The sequence below is a fragment of the Dendrobates tinctorius genome, unplaced genomic scaffold, assembly GCF_039654945.1.
Source record: "Dendrobates tinctorius isolate UK_male_01 unplaced genomic scaffold, ASM3965494v1 ptg000147l, whole genome shotgun sequence".
Taxonomy (NCBI): Eukaryota; Metazoa; Chordata; class Amphibia; order Anura; family Dendrobatidae; genus Dendrobates; species Dendrobates tinctorius.
The window spans coordinates 7,169,627-7,190,194 of NW_027361814.1; the positions used below are offsets into that span (position 1 = coordinate 7,169,627).

Sequence of the window (20,568 nt, forward strand, 5' to 3'; positions counted from 1 at the left end):
TTCCTCACTTTCTTTCCACTGACATGCCCAGTATCATCATGGGTGACTTCAACATCCCCACTGATACCCTTCAGTCAGCAGCCTCCAAACTTCCTTCCCTTACTCCATCTTTTAGACTTACTTAGTGGTCCTCCTCAGCCACCGACACAGATGGACATACATTAAACTTGATCTTCACCCGTCTCTGCTCTTTATCTAACTTCACAAGCTCCCCTCTCCGCTTGTCTGACCCCCAGCTACTCACTTTCTAATCCCTATCCTCCTCACCTGTCACCCATGTCCAGCAACATGCGCACCCCTGCAGAAACCTCACACACCTAGACACTCACACCTCTCTGACTCTATTCTACCACTGGTATCCATGTCCTCTCTCCATAACACAGACAGCACCACTGCTTTCAACAATGCCACTCTCACATCAGCTATTGACATGGTCGCCCCTCTCGTTCATGGCAGTGTGTGATGTAGTAGACAACCCTGACACAATAACATCACTAAAAAGCTCCGTCAAGTGTCCAAGGTTGCAGTACGACGTTGCAAGAAAACAAATTCTCAAGATAATTTCACTGCATTCAAACAGGCAACATTCGCTTTCAAATCTGCCCTCACCTCTGCTAAACAAGCCTACTTCATAACCCTCATATCTTCCCTATCCTACAACCCCAAACAGTTATTCAAAACTTTTAACTCCCTCCTCTGCCCACCACTGTCCTCTCCAACCTCCGTCATCTCTGCTGAGGACTTCGTCACGCACTTAAAAAATAAGATCGACCAAACAAGGCAAGTCTTTATTGTTCAACCACCACAACCCCTTTGTATACCAGACCAATGCCCAAATCCCATAACCTCCCTCTCCAACATCACTGAAGGGAAGCTTAATTGTCTCCTCACCAAATCACACCTCACAACTTGTGTTCTCGAACCCATTGCATCCCATCTCCTCCGCAGCCTCACCACCACACTTAACCCAACCCTAACCTACTTCTTCAACCTATCACTAACTTCTGGTACCTTTCCTTCTGCTTTCAAACATGCCACAATCATGCCTATTCTTAAAAGGCCAACCCTGGACTCAACCGTTATGTCCAGCTATCACCCAATATCGCTGTTCCCATTCGCTGCTAAACTCCTGGAGCAACATGTCCATGCTGAACTTTCCTCCCACCTCTCATCTAACTTGCTCTTTGACAATCTACAATCTGGTTTCAGTCCCCATCATTCCACTGCCCTGACCAAAATTACTAACAACCTACTTACAGCCAAAGCTAATGGACAATACTCTATACTCCTACTTCTACAGTAGATCTGTCCTCTGCTTTTGACACAGTTGACCACTGCCTCCTACTACAGATCCTCTCCTCCTTTGGCATCAAAGACCTTGCCTTATCCTTGACCTCCTCATACCTTTCCAACCTGCACATTCAGCGTCTCCCACTCCCACAATACCTCCTCATCCCACCCTATCTCTGTTGGAGTCCCTCAAGTCTCTGTTCTAGGACCTCTACTCTTCTCAATCTATACACTTGGTCTGGGACAACTCATAAAGTCCCATGGATTCCCGTACCTCCTTTATGATGATGACACTCAGATCTAATTCTCTTGCCAAGATGTCAACTCTCTGCTGTACAGAATCCCATAGTGTCTATCATCCATATCCTCCTTCTTCTCTCGTTTCCTCAATCTAAATGTGGAAAAATCTGAACTCATCATCTCTCCCCCATCTCACAGATCTTCCTTACCTGCTCTTTCTATTACAATTAATTACATCATGCTTTCCTCTGCACCGGAAGTCCGCTGCCTCGGAGTAACCCTTGACTTTGCCATGTCCTTCAAACCTCATATCCAAGCTCTTTCCACCTCCAGTCAGCTCAAAAATATCTGCAGAATCCGTCCTTTCCTCAACCCTCAATCTACTAAAATGCATGTCCTCATCATCTCCCACCTCGACTACTGCAACATCCTTCTCTGTAGCCTCCCTGCTAACACTCTCGCACCTCTCCAGTCCATCCTTAACTCTGCTGCCCGACTAATTCATCTTTCTCCTTGCTACTCCTTCGCTTCTCCCCTCTGCAAATCTCTCCACTGGCTCCCATTCTCTCTATCCAGTTGAAATTACTAATACTGACCTACAAAGCCATCAATAACCTGTCTTTTCCATATATCTCTGAACTAATCTCCTTATATCTTCTCTAACGTAATATCCCAAGACCTCCTTCTCTCCTCCACACTTATTTTCTCCTCACCTAATCACCTCAAAGACTTCTCCCGAATATCCCCCATCCTCTGGAATTCTGTGCCCCAACATGTCCGACTATAAACCACATTCGGATCCTTCAGACGGAACCTGAAAACCCACCTCTTCAAGAAAGCTTACAGCCTGTAATGACCCCGCTGCCTCCTCGCCACTACCGGAGCTACCACATCATCAACACCAGTGCAGCTGCAACCCCCCAACCTACTGTCTCCTTCCCCACTGTCCTGTAGAATGTCAGCCCGCAAGGTCAGAGTCCTCTCATCCTCTGTATCAGTCGGTTATTGTTAGTCTATTTACTGTAAGTGATATCCATAATTTGAATGTAACCCCTTCTCATGTACAGCACCATGGAATCTATGGTGCTTTATTATAAATAATAATAATAATAGGTGTGCACCTCCATGCATTGTATTGGTTGTGTAACAAATGCCATTACTATTGAAGATTTTGATGGGCGTTGCCATCCCTCCCTGACTTTGATGGAACTGAGCAGAAATAAAAATGCCAAAAGTCGCAACATTTTTTATGCAAATTCACTCTTTGCAAAAATGTTGACATTTTTCAAAGAGTATTACTCCAAAATTCTGCCGTAAACACTTTGATGAATTGGGTCCTCTGAGCTTCTTCCTTTTCTATCTAAGCTAACACTTTTACAAGCGTGAACATTATCCAACAACATTAATTGATTTACATGCTGATATTTAAAGGTCATCACTTTTTTTATACACCTCAGAGCGGAGCTCAAATACAACAAATTCTATTTTACGATTCTGGTACAGCCATTGTCCAGATGTCAAGAAGCGCACGATTATTTCTTTATTGATAATTATCATTAAAAATCATTGTCTAGATCAGTCACAGGAAAGGGGGGTACATTGAAGATTTAGTCATTAGCTTCATAATTAAGATCAAACGTAACACATTTTGCTGAAATGTTTTCAAGCTTTATATGCATAAAACATGTAAATTGCTATTTACATTTGACCTAAATGAGTCCAGAAGATCATTTATATCAACATAAATTGCAGGTTTAATTAACAAAGGCAGGAAGAAAAACTACAAAACTAAAAAAAAGGTATGAAAAAGCAAATAGTAATAGGCTCGGTATAATGTAACCAATTCAAATAGAAGTACAATATAATAAATGACATTCGCCCTGCTATTTAGATAACAGTTCTACCTTTGTATATCGCTCTCCGTAGCGGACAACCGATAAGGATGACGGTTATTTGTTCTACAGCTGAGTGGCCGTAATGTGACCACAACAACTACAATAATGTATTCATTGGGTGCTCAAAATTTCTATTTCCTAGACATGGGGCAATGTAACGGAAGATGAGTCTGACTTAAATGCCTGTAGAATTTAATGGCTTACATTTCTATGAAGGTGATATAAAAGTCAAAATAATATAAAAACTGTGGGAAGTTTGCAAATTTTTATTCCACCCAAAATTTTACTAAAACTTCAGCAGCATTTGTGTATTTGGAGAGATAGAGAATAAAAAGGCACAAGGCAAGCAGACAAATCTTATTTTCGAGTGAACAAACTATATACCAATACAAAGGCAGAAAAGAAGGTGTAAAGGCATATTATAGGTGGAAGTTTTGCAGCTCTTAATAGTTATCCAACAGGCAGGATTTGCAAAAGCCAGGCCATGTAGCAGGTTCCAAGGAACCCAGATCTACGCCCTTAAAGGGAATCTGTCACCTGATTTTTGCAGGCTATTTAAATGACTTCAGTCCAGTCCGATGGGCGGTGTTTCCTATCCATTCCTCCTGCCCTTCCGTGGCCGCCGTCCGCAATATTTTCTGGAATTGGAGTAGGTGTTCGCTATAGTCTGCGCGTGCGCAATGCAATCTTGCCTTGCGCATGCACAGTATGCTTTGCCCAACTGCGGGAAAAGCCTAAGAGCAATACTGCGCATGCGCCGGTTTACTATGTCCCGGAAGTATTTTGCTGTGTTCCGGGACATAGTTAACTGGCGCATGCGCAGTAATGCTTTTAGGCTTTGCCTGCAGTTGGCCAAAGCATACTGCATGTGCGCGAGGCAAGATTGCATTGCGCACGCGCAGACTATAGCGGACACCTACTCCAATTCCAGAAAATATTGCGGATGGAGGCAACGGATGGGGAGGAGGAATGGATAGGAAACACTGCCCATCGGATCGGACTGAAGCCATTTAAATAGCACGCCAAATTCAGGTGACAGATTCCCTTTAAATCCCAATAGAATTATCTGGACTTGTGCGAGCCCCCAGGTTTACAGCTGTGAAGAGGCTGCTGGCTGATAGGATGAGCTGGAAATCCAGGAGGTTAGAGACAGCACAATGAGATAGTTATAGACTCTGCATTCAAGCTGAGGTCATGAAGTAAATGGATATTTCATAAACAGGCTAAACTAAAATGCTAACCAGGGAAGTACTAACTTATAACTGGCACCAAAAGCTGCTGGGAGTTTAAATAGGGTGTGACTCTATTTAAGGCTCACATCACAGAGCTGATAATAACATATAACAAGCATCCTGTATCAAGACAGATTCTAAAGGTCCTGTTACACTAAGTGACGCACCAGCGAATCCGACAGCGATACGACCTGGTTAGGATCACTGGTGCATCGCTACATGATCACTAGTAAGCTGTCAAACAGGCAGATCTACTCAACGATGCAGCAGCGATCCATATAACGACCTCGACGGTCGTTGGGACCTTGTCACACAGCAGCTGTTCTGACGACTCACGCCTGCGTCCCTGAGTTCTGAGTCGCCAACGAGGTCACTCATTGGTGTCAAACACAGCGATGCATGCTGGCCAGTGATACATCAGCGATCAAAAAATGGCCCAGGACATTCGAGCATGATCAGCTACATCGCAGCAGGGACCTGGTCGCAGCTATGTGTCACACGTAGCGAGATCGCTGGCGAGATCGCTGTTGCATCACAAAATTGGTGATGCAACAACGATGTCGCTAACAATCTCGTTATGTGAGACAGGGCTTTAGTCTGCGCTGGACATCAAGTCTCAACCAAACCAATGTAAAACAAGAGCGCGCCTGCAATCCTCGACGGTTTCTGCAGTGCAAGCATGGCAATGCATAATGGCAGAGTATATGAGAGAGATTTCAAACAGGGACATAGCACTAGAAATATTTAAAGTCAGGATGGTAATTAAACAGAGAGCACTTGCCACACAATGATAAAGAGTAAGTTAGAAAAAAAACATGGAATCTTGGGAATCTTTTTTTTGGCTTTCCACTTTGTTTTGAATTACAGTAGGTCCCTAATGGTAATACCGATAATGTGCGAGGCAGAACATGTATTTTACATACCATTTGATCTATGATCAGCCAAAGTAGTCATGAAGGTAACTGCAGGTGATCTGGATAATCTGGCAAAACGAGCAGGCAGCAGAGGAGTGACACGGCCTTCTATTCTTGATTGATGACCTGATTGCAAAACAATTGGAAAAGTATTAGCAGCTAAAAGATATACAGTATTTACATTTTACAAAAAAGGCAATGTAATTTTAAATTTTTGTCCATCATTACTTACACCATGATATGAAAGTGAGAAGCAAACTTCTTTTAAAACTGCTCACGATTGTGGCTAGAAATAGAAACTGGGTTGTTCACCCCTTTTTAATTATCCAAAGGGCTTGAATATGCTCTTAAACTAATAAGAAATACACATCCATCTACCGATTGATCCTCAGCAGTCTTGGGATGATGAAACCGGAAGAGAACGATAGAACAGATGGAAAACTGGGCAACAATACAAAGAAGTGGCAGGTCACAGGTGGAAAATATGTTAATTATTTTTGGAGCACATATACTGTATGTAACAGGCAATTCTTATAGTTAGTTTAAGCTTTCAAAACTGGAACTGAGGACCACAAAAGACCCCACTACCATCTGTGGTGGTTCTTGGAGGATTTCACTAAATTTCTCTCTTTGTAGACTTCATGGAGCTTCACAAATCAATAAAATATGGCTTAAGCTACATTAACACATCGAGTGACATGTCCGAGTGCTGTCAGTTTTTTTTTCTTAGGCTGTACACTGATCAATAAAGTTTCACTGGGCCATACACACATCCATTTAAAAATTGAATCCCAGTCTGTGAGATTTAGAGCATATCATATGATCATTCATTTTGCATATCAGACACACCTATTAAAGTCTATGGGGAGCTATTAAAAATGAATGAAAAATGGAAGACTTTTTTTACATTAGTTTTTCAAATACGTTTCATCTTTTGAACTGATTCATCGATAAGAGTCAATATATTGAAAAAAGTTAAGACAGTCTACCTTCGTCAGTTTTAAAAATGGATGAAAAGGGAGAGAAAACGGATGACACATTAGAGAAAAAACAATTAATTTTACACAGATGTAAAAAACTGAAATGGATGTGTGACTGTAAGTAATATTCTTTGAATGCTGCAATTTCATATATTACCAACGGTCTGCTATTCTATATTATCTTTACACCAGGCATTGACATTTTGATCAATGGGGGTCTAAGCGCCAAGACCTCCAATGTCAATAAAACGATAGGGTAGAAAAACTCAACCTCAAAGAATTTTTTTGAGCCCATCTTCAGGCTAAAAAGAGAGCTTGGCTAGACTTAGCGCTTCTGCTCCATCTGTTTGATGATCTGGTATTCTCAATATATAGACCCTCTCTAAATAAAACTTCTGACCTTTTCACAAGTTTCCTGAAAATGTAGTTACACTTTAAGACTTAATAGATAAACTGCAATGAATTTCTCAGATATCCATAATATGGAACCAAGATATTGCTTCTTTGTGGTCTTTAGAAAGCCCCAAGAGCCCATGAACAGCTCTATTATACCTGATGAAAGGTTTTGTGTCACAGAAGCTAAAACCACATGAAAAATAACAGGATAATGAAAACATCATTAATCGATGAATGAATCCTCTTGAATATTTGAGAAAGTTTTCTTTTTTTCTGGCTGCATTCATTATTAACACAAAGCAGAAAGTCTGTATAATTAATTAGAATAACTTCCCAACTAAGGAACATTTATCATCTGTGACATTTATATCAATGTTTTAATGTAAATTCCAACTAAATGTTTTTCTTTTAAAAAGTAGCCATTAATCGTGCTTAGAATTTGCCGAACTGTTAAAGCACGTGTATTGGTCTCTGCCTCACAAAACATTCCTAGTTCTCCACGATTCTGATTAGGAAATCATAGTATATACTGCAACATTAACCATTGTTGGAAAAAAAGAATTTTGCAATTGTGCTACAAAAAAGAGGAGTGCATGGCATTATACGAAATATTGACGCTTTAGCCTTCTGGTGACCCAACTTATTGACATGCATGTGTTTTTTTAATCTTAACTATAGTATATTTTACCAATGCTTCTACACATGGTCCAAAAAGCTATGTAACCTTTCTGCTTCAACACAGGAAGGACAAACCAATAACATCTGCCAAGCAACCCTGTTGTGACAGCTTGGTCATATCATATTGTAAAGTGGCCAAAAGTAGAGATGAGCAAACATCATCGGCTCCCTCCTTATTTGGCAAACTATAGCGCTTACCGAAGAAGCTGCATCGGTAACCCGGATACCTGGAGCGCTCCCGATAATCAGGTGTCCAGCGCTGCAGCTGCATGTGTTTCGGCTGTGTGATAGTCACAACATATGCATGGAGGGTCTTTGTGCTGTGACTGTCACACAGCCATAACACATGCAGCTGCGGTGCTAAAAAGCTGATTATAGGGAGCGTTCCATATATCTGAGTTCCCGATGCAGCTTCTTCGGTAAGCGCTATAGCTTGCCGAATAAAAAGGAAACCGATCTCTAGTCAAGAATAAAGTGGAAACTCATCTCTAGTCAAAAGCAGTAGTACATGACACGATTGTTGTCCTCAGGGAAAGGATCAGGGCAATAAGTCCACACACTTACAATATTACCCAACATATACTGTAAGTTGAAGTTAAGCGATTAGTAAGCCTTGCATCCTTCTATCATAAAAAGTCTTACATTTAACAATATCAATGCATAGGTTGTTATGCTAGTCTTTTACATCCAGTCATATTGTGAGATTCTTTGTAGGCCAAAGCTTACACTATTGTGAAGTATTCAAGTGTTCATTGCTTAGTGGTATCATAGTATATGATTAGTGACATCATATAATGATGATGTCATTAATCATTGAACAGGCACTTTATGTATGATATACATTATCTATACACTGAATATGAGATTTAATAATACTATAAATGAAGCTGATGGAGCGGTACTTGATAACCACATTTGTCTATGTATACATTTTTATGTATTTGTGATATCCTGCACATAATTATTGTTAGACCTGTAAAAAAAAGGCATACACTGCACATCCAAAAATTGTTATAATGCTGCTAGGAAAAAATTTACAAAACTGAAAATGAGGTTCTTAGTTTAACATTCTGTTAAGACTGAATGACGCCCACTACCATGTTACGGTGAACCTCCCAGTGGGTTACTGCCTAAAAAGTTCAGTGCTGTGCATAAACCAACATCACAGTGGCAGTGTACCAGCATGGCGGGCAACCAGGTGCCTCACAGCACCTTCCACATGCCCTCAGACTGAGAGCTGAGAGCAAAATTAAGCAGAACTCCCCTTGCAGTCTCCGGTTAATGTAAGGGTCAGCCAGGACCATAGTTGTGGCCAAGGACTCTGGGGCAATGGTGTCCTGGCCTCCCCTCACATAGACATGACAGCTTTCTGTCACCATACCTGTAGCTCCATTTTTCTCACCCACAGGGCCTTCTCCAGGTGGCAGCGCACCTTTCTCTACTTTTTTAGCAAAAACAGAAACAGTCCAATTCCAACTTTGAACAATGAACTTTACTTATTTGTGCTGTCAGTCCGTCCAGTACAGTTACAGCATGCACATCAGGTAGCGCACAATTTGCTTTCTTCTCTTTCCCTATTTTCTCACTGTCATCTTCCAGAACATTCCCTGGATGTCCCGTCCCGTTCAGCATCACAGCATCCTCTTTGCCCAGTTTCACCATTTTTGGTAGTTCACCTGTCTGTTTCGCCCCAGACAAAAGGGCTTCTGCCCACTTTGCAAGCTGCCTTATAATGAGCGACCTGTGCTGCCGTACTGCTGCCCACTGTCTCACTATCATCTGTAGTGTAGTCATCTGCACTGCTATGTTCTGGACTGCTGTGATCTGTGCAGCTGTGATCTACGCTGCTGTGTTCTGCAGTGTTGTCATCTGTGGCCCTCAGGCCCTGAACGGCTGGGTCTGTGTCCTTAACGTTAGAGAGCTTACTGCTCTGTCTGGGCGCTCCCGCCCATCTGGTTCAAATCCCAGCTGTTCCCCAGCTTAATGGCCATTATCTCCTCCTGCTTTAACTATTTACAGGCTAAGCTATCCCTTTTGGAAGTGCATTGAGCAGCAGGGTGGTGTACTGGTAAAAGGGAAAAAAAAATCTTTTAAATCTTCTGCCTGAGCGAGTTTGAACGAGCTGAGTGTGACCTGAGCGTAAGTGCGAACTGTGGTAAGTGTGTGAGTTGAGATTCAGTGAAGAGGTGTTTGGAAAACCTATAACAAATACCTGTGTGAGTTGCTGAATTGTAAGTTGCTGAGTGCTTTCCATCTGTTCAATTTTTGGGGGCTTGGGGGCTTGTTTAACCTATTTTTTCTCTCTACAGGGTTAATCTCTTATTTTACTATCTGTATTTTTAAGGGTTAACTATATTGCATTTAAATCTTGAGGTGTAACTATATTCACAAGGGGTTAATTAAGGGTGGGAGTTCATAATTAAGGGTTTATAAGGGGCAGCTGGTTGGGGCTCAACTCCTTTTGGAAGTGCATTCAGCAGCAGGGTGGTGTACTGGTAAAAGGGAAAAAAAAATCTTTTAAATCTTCTGCCTGAGCGAGTGTCAATGAGCTGAGTGTGACCTGAGCGTAAGTGCGAACTGTGGTAAGTGTGTGACTTGAGATTCAATGACTTTGGAATCAGGGAGTTTCCAAGGGAGGTATTACATAATTGCTGTTACATTTTATTAATACTTTTTATTTATTTTTGCTTATCTTATTGTCTGGTGCAATCCCCATTAGGATGTGCTCCACTATTGCCAATGCCATCCAGTGCACGTCTTGCCGCATGTATGAAATCCTTGAACAGCCGGTCGAGGATGCATACTGCTGTGCGAGATGTGAGCACATTGTGCATTTGGAAGCCCAGATACTGGATCTAAATGTGCAGCTGGCAACACTGAGATCCATAGACAATATGGAAAGGAGTCTTCTGCTCACTAAGCAGAGGCTCAATGGGATAGATGAGGGGGGATGTTAGGTTGGAGCTGCAGGACAATGAAGCAGCTAGCTGGGTGACAGTTAGAAGGCGGGGTAGAGGGAAGAGCACCAGGGAGGCTAGTCCTGATCTGGCACACCCCAATAAGTTTGCTAAGTTGGCAGATGAGGGGAGTGTTGGTGCAGGAGTAGCACTGCTGCTGCAAGGCATGTCCTCTGAAAGCTGGAGGAGTGTCTGCTCCAGTAAGGGGGGAAATTGTAGAGCAGGGCAGGCCAGACAGGTTCTGGTAGTGGGAGACTCAATTATTAGGGGAACAGATAGGGCAATCTGTCACAAAGACAGGGATCGTCAAACGGTGTGCTGCCTACCTGGCACTCGAGTCCGACACATTGCTGATCGGGTTGACAGATTACTGGGAGGGGCTGGTGAGGATCCAGCGGTCATGGTGCACATTGGCACAAAAGACAAAGTTAGAGGTAGGTGGAAGGTTCTTAAAGATGATTTCAGGGAATTAGGGTGTAAGCTTAAAGCAAGGACCTCCAAGGTGGTATTTTCGGAAATACTTCCTGTACCACGTGCCACGCCAGAGAGGCAACGGGAGATTAGGGAGGTTAATAAGTGGCTCAGGAATTGGTGTAGGAAGGAGGGGTTTGGGTTCCTGCAGAACTGGGCCGACTTCTCAATTGGCTACAGGTTGTACGCTAGGGACGGGCTGCACCTGTGCTGGGGGAGAAAATGGCTAGAAGGTTGGAGGAGTGTTTAAACTAGGGACGGGGGAGGGTATTCATTTTATAGGAGGGGAAGACAGTGCAGATAGAGACCTGGGCACAAATAATGAAATTGGGGGTGGGGTGGCATGGGGGGTGGGGTTAGAACAGTTAATAATTTAAGAAAGAATAGAGGTACAGAGAGATACATAAAGTGCATGTATACTAATGCCAGAAGCCTCGCCAACAAAATGGAGGAAATGGAATTAATGTTGTTGGAACATAATTATGACATGGTGGGGATATCTGAGACATGGCTGGATGAGAGCCATGACTGGGCGGTTAATTTACAGGGCTATAGTCTGCTCAGAAATGACCGTACAAATAAATGAGGGGGAGGCGTGTATTTATATGTAAAATCATCCTTAAACCCCATCCTTCGTGATAATATATATGAATCTAATGAAAATGTAGAGTCCCTGTGGGTAGAGATAAGGGGAGGGGGGGGAAATAATAAATTACTGATAGGGGTTTGTTGTAAGTCTCCAAAAATAATGGAAGCAACAGAGAATATCCTCATAAAGCTAGTAGATGAAGCAGCGACTCAAGGAGAAGTCATTATTATGGCAGACTGCAACGACCCTGAAATACATTGGGGAACCGAAACCTGCAGTTCCAGCAAAGGTAATGGGTTTTTGACAACTGTGAGATACAATTACCTTTTACAACTGGTTCAGGACCCAACAAGAGGGGGGGCACTGCTAGACCTAATATTAACCAACAGGGCAGACCGCATATCAAATGTAAGGGTAGGGGGTCACTTGGGTAATAGTGATCACAAATTAATAAGTTTTCATGTATCCTTTAATAAGATGTGTTGTAGAGGGGTTACAAGGACACTAAACTTCAGGAAAGCAAATTTCCAACAGATGAGAGATGATCTTGGTGCAATTAACTGGGACGATATCCTGAGACATAAAAATACACAAAGAAAATGGGAGACGTTTATTAGCATCCTGAATAGGACCTGTGCACAATATATACCGTATGGGAATAAGCATGCGAGAAATAGGAGGAAACCACTATGGCTAAATAGAGCCGTAAGGAGTGCAATAAGAGATAAAAATAAAGCATGTAGAGAATTAAAGCAAGTAGGTAGTGATGAGGCATAAACTAAATACAGAAGATTAAATAAATTCTGTAAAAAGCAAATCAAGACAGCAAAGATTGAGACAGAGAGACTCCCAAAATATTCTTTAACTACATAAATAGTAAGAAACTAAAAAATGATAGTGTTGGTCCCCTTAAATATAGTCTGGGTGAAATGGTGGATGAGGATGAGGAAAAAGCCAATATGCTAAATGACTTTTTTTCAACAGTATTTACACAAGAAAATCCTATGACGGATAAAAATTCTCCATTAAATGTCACCTGCTTAACCCAGCAGGAAGTATGGCGGCCTCTAAAAATCACTAAAATTGACAAATCCCTGGGCCCGGATGGGATACACCCCTGAGTACTGCAGGAATTAAGCACAGTCATATATACACCATTATTTTTAATCTTTAAGGATTCCATAATAACAGGGTCTGTACCACAAGACTGGCATATAGCAAATGTGGTGCCAATATTCAAAAAGGGGACAAAAACTGAACTTGGAAATTATAGGACAGTAAGTTTAACCTCAACTGTGGGTAAAATCCTGGAGGGCTTTCTAAGAGATACTATACTGGAGTATCTGGAGAAGAATAACCTCATGACCCAATATCAATATGGGTTTACAAGGGACCGTTCCTGTCAGACTAATCTGATAAGCTTTTATGAAGAGGTAAGTTCCGGACTGGACCAAGGGAATGCAGTGGACGTGGTGTACATGGACTTTTCAAAAGCTTTTGATACGGTGCCACACAAAAGGTTGATACATAAAATGAGAACAATGGGGATAGGGGAAAATATGTGTAGGTGGGTTAAGAGCTGGCTCAGGGATAGGAAACAAAGGGTGGTTAATAATGGAGCACACTCGGACAGGGTCACGGTTAGCAGTGGGGTACCACAGGGGTCAGTTTTGGGCCCGCTTCTTTCTAACATATTTATTAATGACCTTGTAGGGGGCATAGAGAGTAGAATTTCAATATTTGCAGATGATACTAAACTCTGCAGGGTAATCAATACAGAGGAGGACAATTTTATATTACAGGAGGATTTATGTAAACTAGAAGCTTAGGCTGATAAATGGCAAATGAGCTTTAATAGGGATAAATGTAAGGTCAAGCACTTGGGTAGAACGAACAAGCTGTATAATTATGTGCTTAATTGTAAAACACTGGGCAAAACTGTCACTGAAAAGGACCTTGGTGTATGGGTGGACGACAAACTCACATTTAGTGGCCAGTGTCAGGCAGCTGCTGCAAAAGCAAATAAAATAATGGGATGCATGAAAAGAGGCATAGATGCTCATGAGGAGAACATAATTTTACCTCTATATAAGTCACTAGTGCGACCACACTTAGAATACTGTGTACAGTTCTGGTCTCTGGTGTATAAGAAAGACATAGCTGAACTGGAGCGGGTGCAGAGAAAAGCGACCAAGGTTATTAGGGAACTGGGGGATCTGCAATACCAAGACAGGTTATTACACTTGGGGTTATTTAGTTTGGTGAATCGAAGGCTTAGGGGTGATTTTATTACAATGTATAAATATATGCGGGGACAGTACAAAGACCTTTCTAATGATCTTTTTACTCTTAGACCTGTGACGGGGACAAGGGGGCATCCTCTACGTCTGGAGGAAAGAAGGTTTAAGCATACTCACAGACGCGGATTCTTTAAGAGCAGTGAGACTATGGAACTCTCTGCCATATGATGTTGTAATGAGTGATTCCCTACTAAAATTTAAGAAGGGACTGGATGCCTTTCTTGAAAAATATATTATTACAGGGTATATACACTAGTTTCCTTAATATTGCGTTGATCCAAGGAGCTAGTCTGATTGCCGTATGTGGAGTCGGGAAGGAATTTTTTCCCCAATGTGAAACTTACTGTTTGCCACATGGGTTTTTTTTTGCCTTCCTCTGGATCAACATGTTACGGCAGGTTAGGACAGGATATGGGTTGAACTAGATGGACTTAAAGTCTCCCTTCAACCTTAATAACTATGTTACTATGATACTATGTAAGCATGCGCTCCACCCCATCTAGTGGCCTAACTGGGGTACTACGCTTTCCCTACAACTATAACAGTAGTTATACATAGCATTTACATAAATATACATTACACTTTTATCCCTTAAGGTAATACACAGAATAGTGTAGCAATAACTATGTGACACACACAATGGCAATACACATGAACGTGTAGCAGTACCAGTAAAATACGAGGAAGAGGTAAAAGATAAAACAATAACATTTTCCATTCCCTTACATTAATATAGATCAATGTATGATTTTTGGATGTGAGGATCATGTCTTTTTTTTGCAGTTCTAGCATAGTGCCTGATCTGTCCCTTCTTTTTTTACTTGGAGCAGCACTCCTCCCATTTGGCACAGGCCTTTTTTTAATTAGCTGGAGACTACTTTAGTGGTCCTGCCTATATTTGCTCTTAGTTCACAGTGTGAGCTTGTAGAAGGTGAGTTTATGTCAGAGAGAGAGGAGACATATCAGAAGACATCACCTGCCATAAAGACCAGAAGAGACCAGAAATGGAGGCAGCCAGAGGAGAACCAGACAAGGAGCTATGGCAGCAATATATATGTGAGCTGAGAGTTGAGTATGCCATTTTTCATTTTTGAACCCCTTTATTGGCCTTTACAATCCAACAAAATGGAATTGGCTAGATTGACATGAAGCCAAATACAAAAATTTAGATTAGAGCAAATTAAATTTTTCGTAAACTTCAAGGCAAATTTGATTCACCGCAAACCGATTCACTCGTCTCTAATATACGCCTGTAAAACAAAATTTATTTGTGCAAACAATAAAATCAGTAAATTTTTCTATCTTGTTTACCAAAAAAATCTAATAAAGATTATGCTTAAAGATTATGAATTCAATAAAAGCAGAGCAGAAATCATAGTTCTGCTGAATGAGCAACTGAAATATTGTGCTTCTCAATCGCATTATGGATTTTTCATCTCTGCATATGACATATGCTGAAACAAAAAAGCAGTTAAGTGTGACTTACAAAAAATGGAGAAAGAAACAATTTTCTGTGCATAAATTTAGTTCCAAGAAGGTTCGTGCCTGCTTCATGGCTTTGAATTTTAAATACACACAATCAGCCATAATTGTTAAGTAAAATGAAGCAGCGGCTGTAAAATGAATTACGCACTTAGCAGAAGATATTGAACCAGGTGTTTAAATAAAAAAGCAGGATCCTTTCATGATCAAATCAAAAGAGTTGAAGTCAAAAAATAAAAAAAAAGATATGTTATGTCATCCATAGGGAAATTCAGTCTCTTAGATTCTGGGAGGGGAATCCTAAAGGGAAAGTCTCAAATCTAAATTTCAAGCTTACCTAATTACATAATCTTTTTAAAGTATGTAGAGGAGAAATAAGGTGTTTGCTCTTATTGCAAATGTTATAAAACTATTGAAATCTATTCTTTTAAAAAATATCCCTGGAGGAGCAATATTGGAGGCTAAGCCTCCAATTGCCCTGAAAAGACATTAGAAATACTCTGAGATCTTCTAGGGCTGTGCTCAACTCTTTTAAAGGTCTTTAATAGGGATGAGCGGAACTGTGATTGCTCGGGTCTGTCGAGTTCATCTAAAGTTCGGTTTGGGTCCCCGAACTTGAACCCAAAACTGAATCACATACAATTCAATGGGGACCCAAACTTTGGTGTTGTAAAAGGGCAGTAAAATGGTCATAGTGAGGGATAGGGGTCTGAAAATGGAAGCAAAATAGGGGTATGAAAAGGACAATTGCCCTGCAAACAAATGTGGATAGGAAAATGACTTAAATTAAAGGAGGTATCCTATGAAGAAATTGAATTGTAATTTTTGGCTTCCTCCCCTGCTCAGGAGCTGTTTTGTAGCGTACACCCACACAGGCTGTTTTGTAGAGTCCCCTCACAAAATCTGTTTTGCAAAGTGCACCTATAGAGGCTGTTTTGAAGAGTACACCGACAGAGGCTATTTTTCAGAACCCCCCCCCACAGAAGCTATTTTGCTGAGTCCCCACACAGAGGCCATTTTGCAGAGTATCCCCTCAGTACCTAACAATGTCACTCACTTCAGCTGCGTCCTGTCCCTATGCTAATTAGAGCCGGTTAGCAGCCCCACTGGTGCTCCGGTCAATCACAGCCTTTTCATTACTCAGCATGGTTGTGATGACTGTGGAAGTGCTCACAACCGAAAAGCTTTCAACAAGCTTTATTGAGTATCCAAACTACGAACACTTAAACGGACTTCCAGGATAACTTTGCATTCACAGTTCAGCACCGGACACTAAGTGTCCATTATGAACCCCAAACTTTATAGTTCGAGTTCGCTCATCCCTACCCTTTACTATAAACATAGCCTTAGTGATGTCTATATGACAACAATTAAAATGAACTATGGGTAAATGGATGGTAACAAGTGGTAAAAATGTACACAATAATCTTTTTCACAAATGTGCTGTTATACACTATCAGTACAGTTTCTTTAGTGTTCTCTAATCTCTAGTTCTATGGCTAATCTGTGAACTGTGACATCCACTCACTATCCAGATTCACCACTGGCAGACATAGAGCGAAAAGGACCCTTGTGCAAGAACAGTATTTTGGCTATATGCATCCCAATTGCTCATCATAATGCACAATTCCATCTGCTTTGAACATGGAAATGTACCTCCTACTTGTTTTACAGGTTGCACCAATGGTATGTCAGCCTTTGTGATTAACCACAAAATGGCTGCTGCATTTCCTGCTTTAGCTTTTTAAACAGACTATGGGCTCTGGTTGTCTGTCCTGATTGGCTGTGCTACTCAATGTGATAGCATAGCTGCAAGGCTTTATTGAGAAGCCTTTATGACCATGCCCAAGTTCATCTGAGGCGTCTCAGGCTGCTCTGGCCGCGTCTCTGACATCTTCTGCAATGCGTAAAATGGTGGTGACCAATGTAAGTAAATCAAGCTAAGCGAATAGAAAATTGAGTAATTTCACAGGGTTCAGCAAATTCCTAAAAAATCTACACACATTTGATGTACAAGGAATTAATTTGCTCGTCTCTATGTGCAGTCCCTCTCCATCAGAGGCTCAATAGTAGATGCATACAGCGCCATATCATTTTTACTTTGAGCACATATGTGTTCACACTTGCCTTTCTGTGAAGTTCACTATGGATTCTAGTTAAAAAATGTTCACACTTTCAAATTCAAGGCATTGTGGCATGCTAGCAAAACCCTAAACAGCCTGCAATTTCCATCACAAGCACTAATGCCCATACAGGGACACATAGCATTAACTTCTCCTAGCACATTACTCCAAAATAATGGGCTCTTTTCAAAATTTTGTGCCACTGATCTTAAGATAAGTCAAGTCAAGAGGGTAGGGATAGGGAAGTATACATTTTTACCGATACTGACCAATTTGTGACAAGAGGGAAGGTCACGATCAAGGTCATGTCCTCTGTAAGTTTATTCTTCTTTTCTTAGGATGAAGACAGACTATATATAATAAACAAATTTAATATAATAAATAGAATTCTCACTGGGCTTTCAAGCTTTTAGTTACCTATCGAATGTTTATTATTTTCTTTCTATCTGATTAGCAGATACTATAATGACTAGTTTTGAGCATCCGATACTGCAAATATTGGGTATCAGCCGATATTCGCAGTAACGGAATTCCGATACTTAGTTCCGATACTTTTTGCATATCGAATACCGGAATCCGAAGTTCCCACAATGATATGAGCCAGTTTGATTTGATTCAGCCAATGAGGAATCCTCAGAAGTGTGGGCACATCCTGTTAGGCATGTAGGCATGTTAACTAATGGCATGGCTGTGATTGACTGCTGAAATGATGTCATGATGCTCTATAAAAGCCGCCGCCGCCATTTAGGGTTCACTCTGCTGTGAATTCAGTTATTGAGAGGACGCTGCTGTTCAAGACTCTGAGGGACAGTTAGAGATATCGATTAGCTATATTGTGCTTTACCCAGGCTAATTTAGCAACCACTGTGTGAAGCTTTCTTTTGCCTTGCAGTGCTGTTCACAGCTGTCTGCAAGGTCTCTGTGTGTGAGTGCAGCTCAAGCTGTAGTGTTCTGCAGCCACCTCTGGTTGTTGTCTGCTCAGCGTGCGTCACTGCCTCATACATAGTCCTTTTTTTGTTTTATTGCTGCTCATTTTTCCTGATTTTTCCTATTAGTGTGCTTCCATCCGTATCCATCTACATTGGTCGCAAACACTATAGGAGTAGATAGCGGAACCTTTCTGCAGCCTTTCAGTCCTAGTGCCCAGTTCTCTGCACTGTTCACGGCTGTCTGTGAGGTCTCTGTGTGTGAGTGCAGCTCACGCTGTAGTGTGTTCTGCAGCCACCTCGGGTTGTAGTCCGCTCAGCGTGCGTCACTGCCTCATACATTGTCCTTTTTTGCTGTAATGCTGCTTATTTTTCCTGAATTTCTCCTATTAGTGTGCTTCCATCCGTATCCAGCTAGATTGGTTCCAAACACGATATAGGAGTAGATAGAAGAGCCTTTCTGCTGACTTGTGCCCTGCAGCCCCAGCCAGATTAGTATTAGCCTATTTTTTGTAGCCTCATCTATTGCATTGTAGGTTACCTTCCTGCATTGTAATAGCTACAAAAAAAATTGTGATACTATCGCTTTTACATCTTTGGTCACATCCTTTTTTTTTTGTGAAAGAAAACACGAAAAAAAGTTCACCAAACACTCCACTTTACAGTTGTGTAGGCCACATTATCTCATATTAAAGTGTAGTCCACACTTTATAAAATTAGTGTTTCTTATACCTGTTAGCAGCTGTTCAGGAATAAGCACACTAAGCCCTTAGTAATTTTCTGCCTATCTTTATCAGTCTACCAAGATGAAGAAGGCAGGGAGTAAGGCTCGTGGGCGTGGAGTTTCAGCAGGGAGAGGACATGGGGATTATGTGCCTACTGCGGGCACCAGTGACTCAGCATCCCCCAGTTTTCCCAGGGAACAGTCCTTTATGCGCAGCTTTGTAACCGGGTTCCAGTACCATCAGCTGGTCCTCGGTAGTGCCATTGGCTCTTGTTCCTTCTGCTGCCCCTCCAGGTTCCAGCACCGTCAGCTGCTCTCGGCAATGCCTTTGGCTTAGGTGCCTCCTTCTTGGTATCCGAGTTCCAGCAACGTACGCTGGTCCTTGGTAGTGCTTTCTAGCACAGATACCTCCTGCTTAGTAACCGGGTTCCAGTACCATCAGCTGGTCCTCGGTAGTGCCATTGGCTCTTGTTCCTTCTACTACTCATCCGGGTTCCAGCACTGTCAGCTGGTTCTCGGTAGTGTCTTTGGCACAGGTACTCCCTCCTGCCCAGCCTGGTTTCAGCACGCCAGCTGTTTCTGGGTAGTGTCAACGTCACTTTGCCACCAATACGTTGTCCTGTCGTGTTGCGGTCTGGTTAGCCGACTCTATGGTGCCTGCAGTTTAGGTGCTTCCTATGTGGGCTGCGGGATCTGGCAATAAAGGCTGGTTCCGTAGTGCCAATATGACAAGCACCCCCTGTTGGACTGTGGGTTTTGGTAACTGCGGCCGGCTCGCGGCCTCGCAACTTTGTTTTTCATGGGTACCTTCTGCTACCCATCCGGGTTCCAGTACTGTCAGCTGGTTCTCGGCAGTGCCTTTGGCTTAGGTGCCTCCTTCTCGGTATCCAAGTTCCAGCAACGTCTGCTGGTCCTTGGTAGGGCTTTCTAGCACAGGTACCTCCTGCTTAGTAACCGGGTTCCAGTACCATCAGCTGGTCCTCGGTAGTGCCATTGTCTCTTGTTCCTTCTGCTGCCTCTCCGGGTTCCATCACCGTCAGCTGGTCCTCGGTTGTTCCATTGGCTCTTGTTGCTTCTGCTACCCATCCGGGTTCCAGTACCGTCAGCTGGTTCTCGGCAGTGCCTTTGGCTTAGGTGCCTCCTTCTCAGTATCCGAGTTCCAGCATCCTCTGCTGGTCCTTGGTAGTGCTTTCTAGCACAGGTACCTCCTGCTTAGTAACTGGGTTCCAGTACCATCAGCTGGTCCTCGGTAGTGCCATTGGCTCTTGTTCCTTCTGCTGCCTCTCCGGGTTCCAGCACCGTCAGCTGGTCCTCGGAAGTTCCATTGTCTCTTGTAGCTTCTGCTACCCATCCAGGTTCCAGTACCGTCAG

The 20,568-nt window shown here is 42.2% G+C and overlaps 1 protein-coding gene across 1 annotated transcript in view; it reads right to left on the bottom strand.

Moving 5' to 3' along the window:
- TCERG1L (transcription elongation regulator 1 like) overlaps nucleotides 1-20,568 on the bottom strand; it is a 333,546-nt gene that overhangs the window by 112,618 nt on the left and 200,360 nt on the right. Inside the window, exon 5 of the mRNA XM_073546380.1 lies at nucleotides 5,581-5,697. Within this exon, the coding sequence (XP_073402481.1) occupies nucleotides 5,581-5,697 (117 nt within the window). The remainder of the gene's footprint in view (nucleotides 1-5,580; nucleotides 5,698-20,568) is intronic.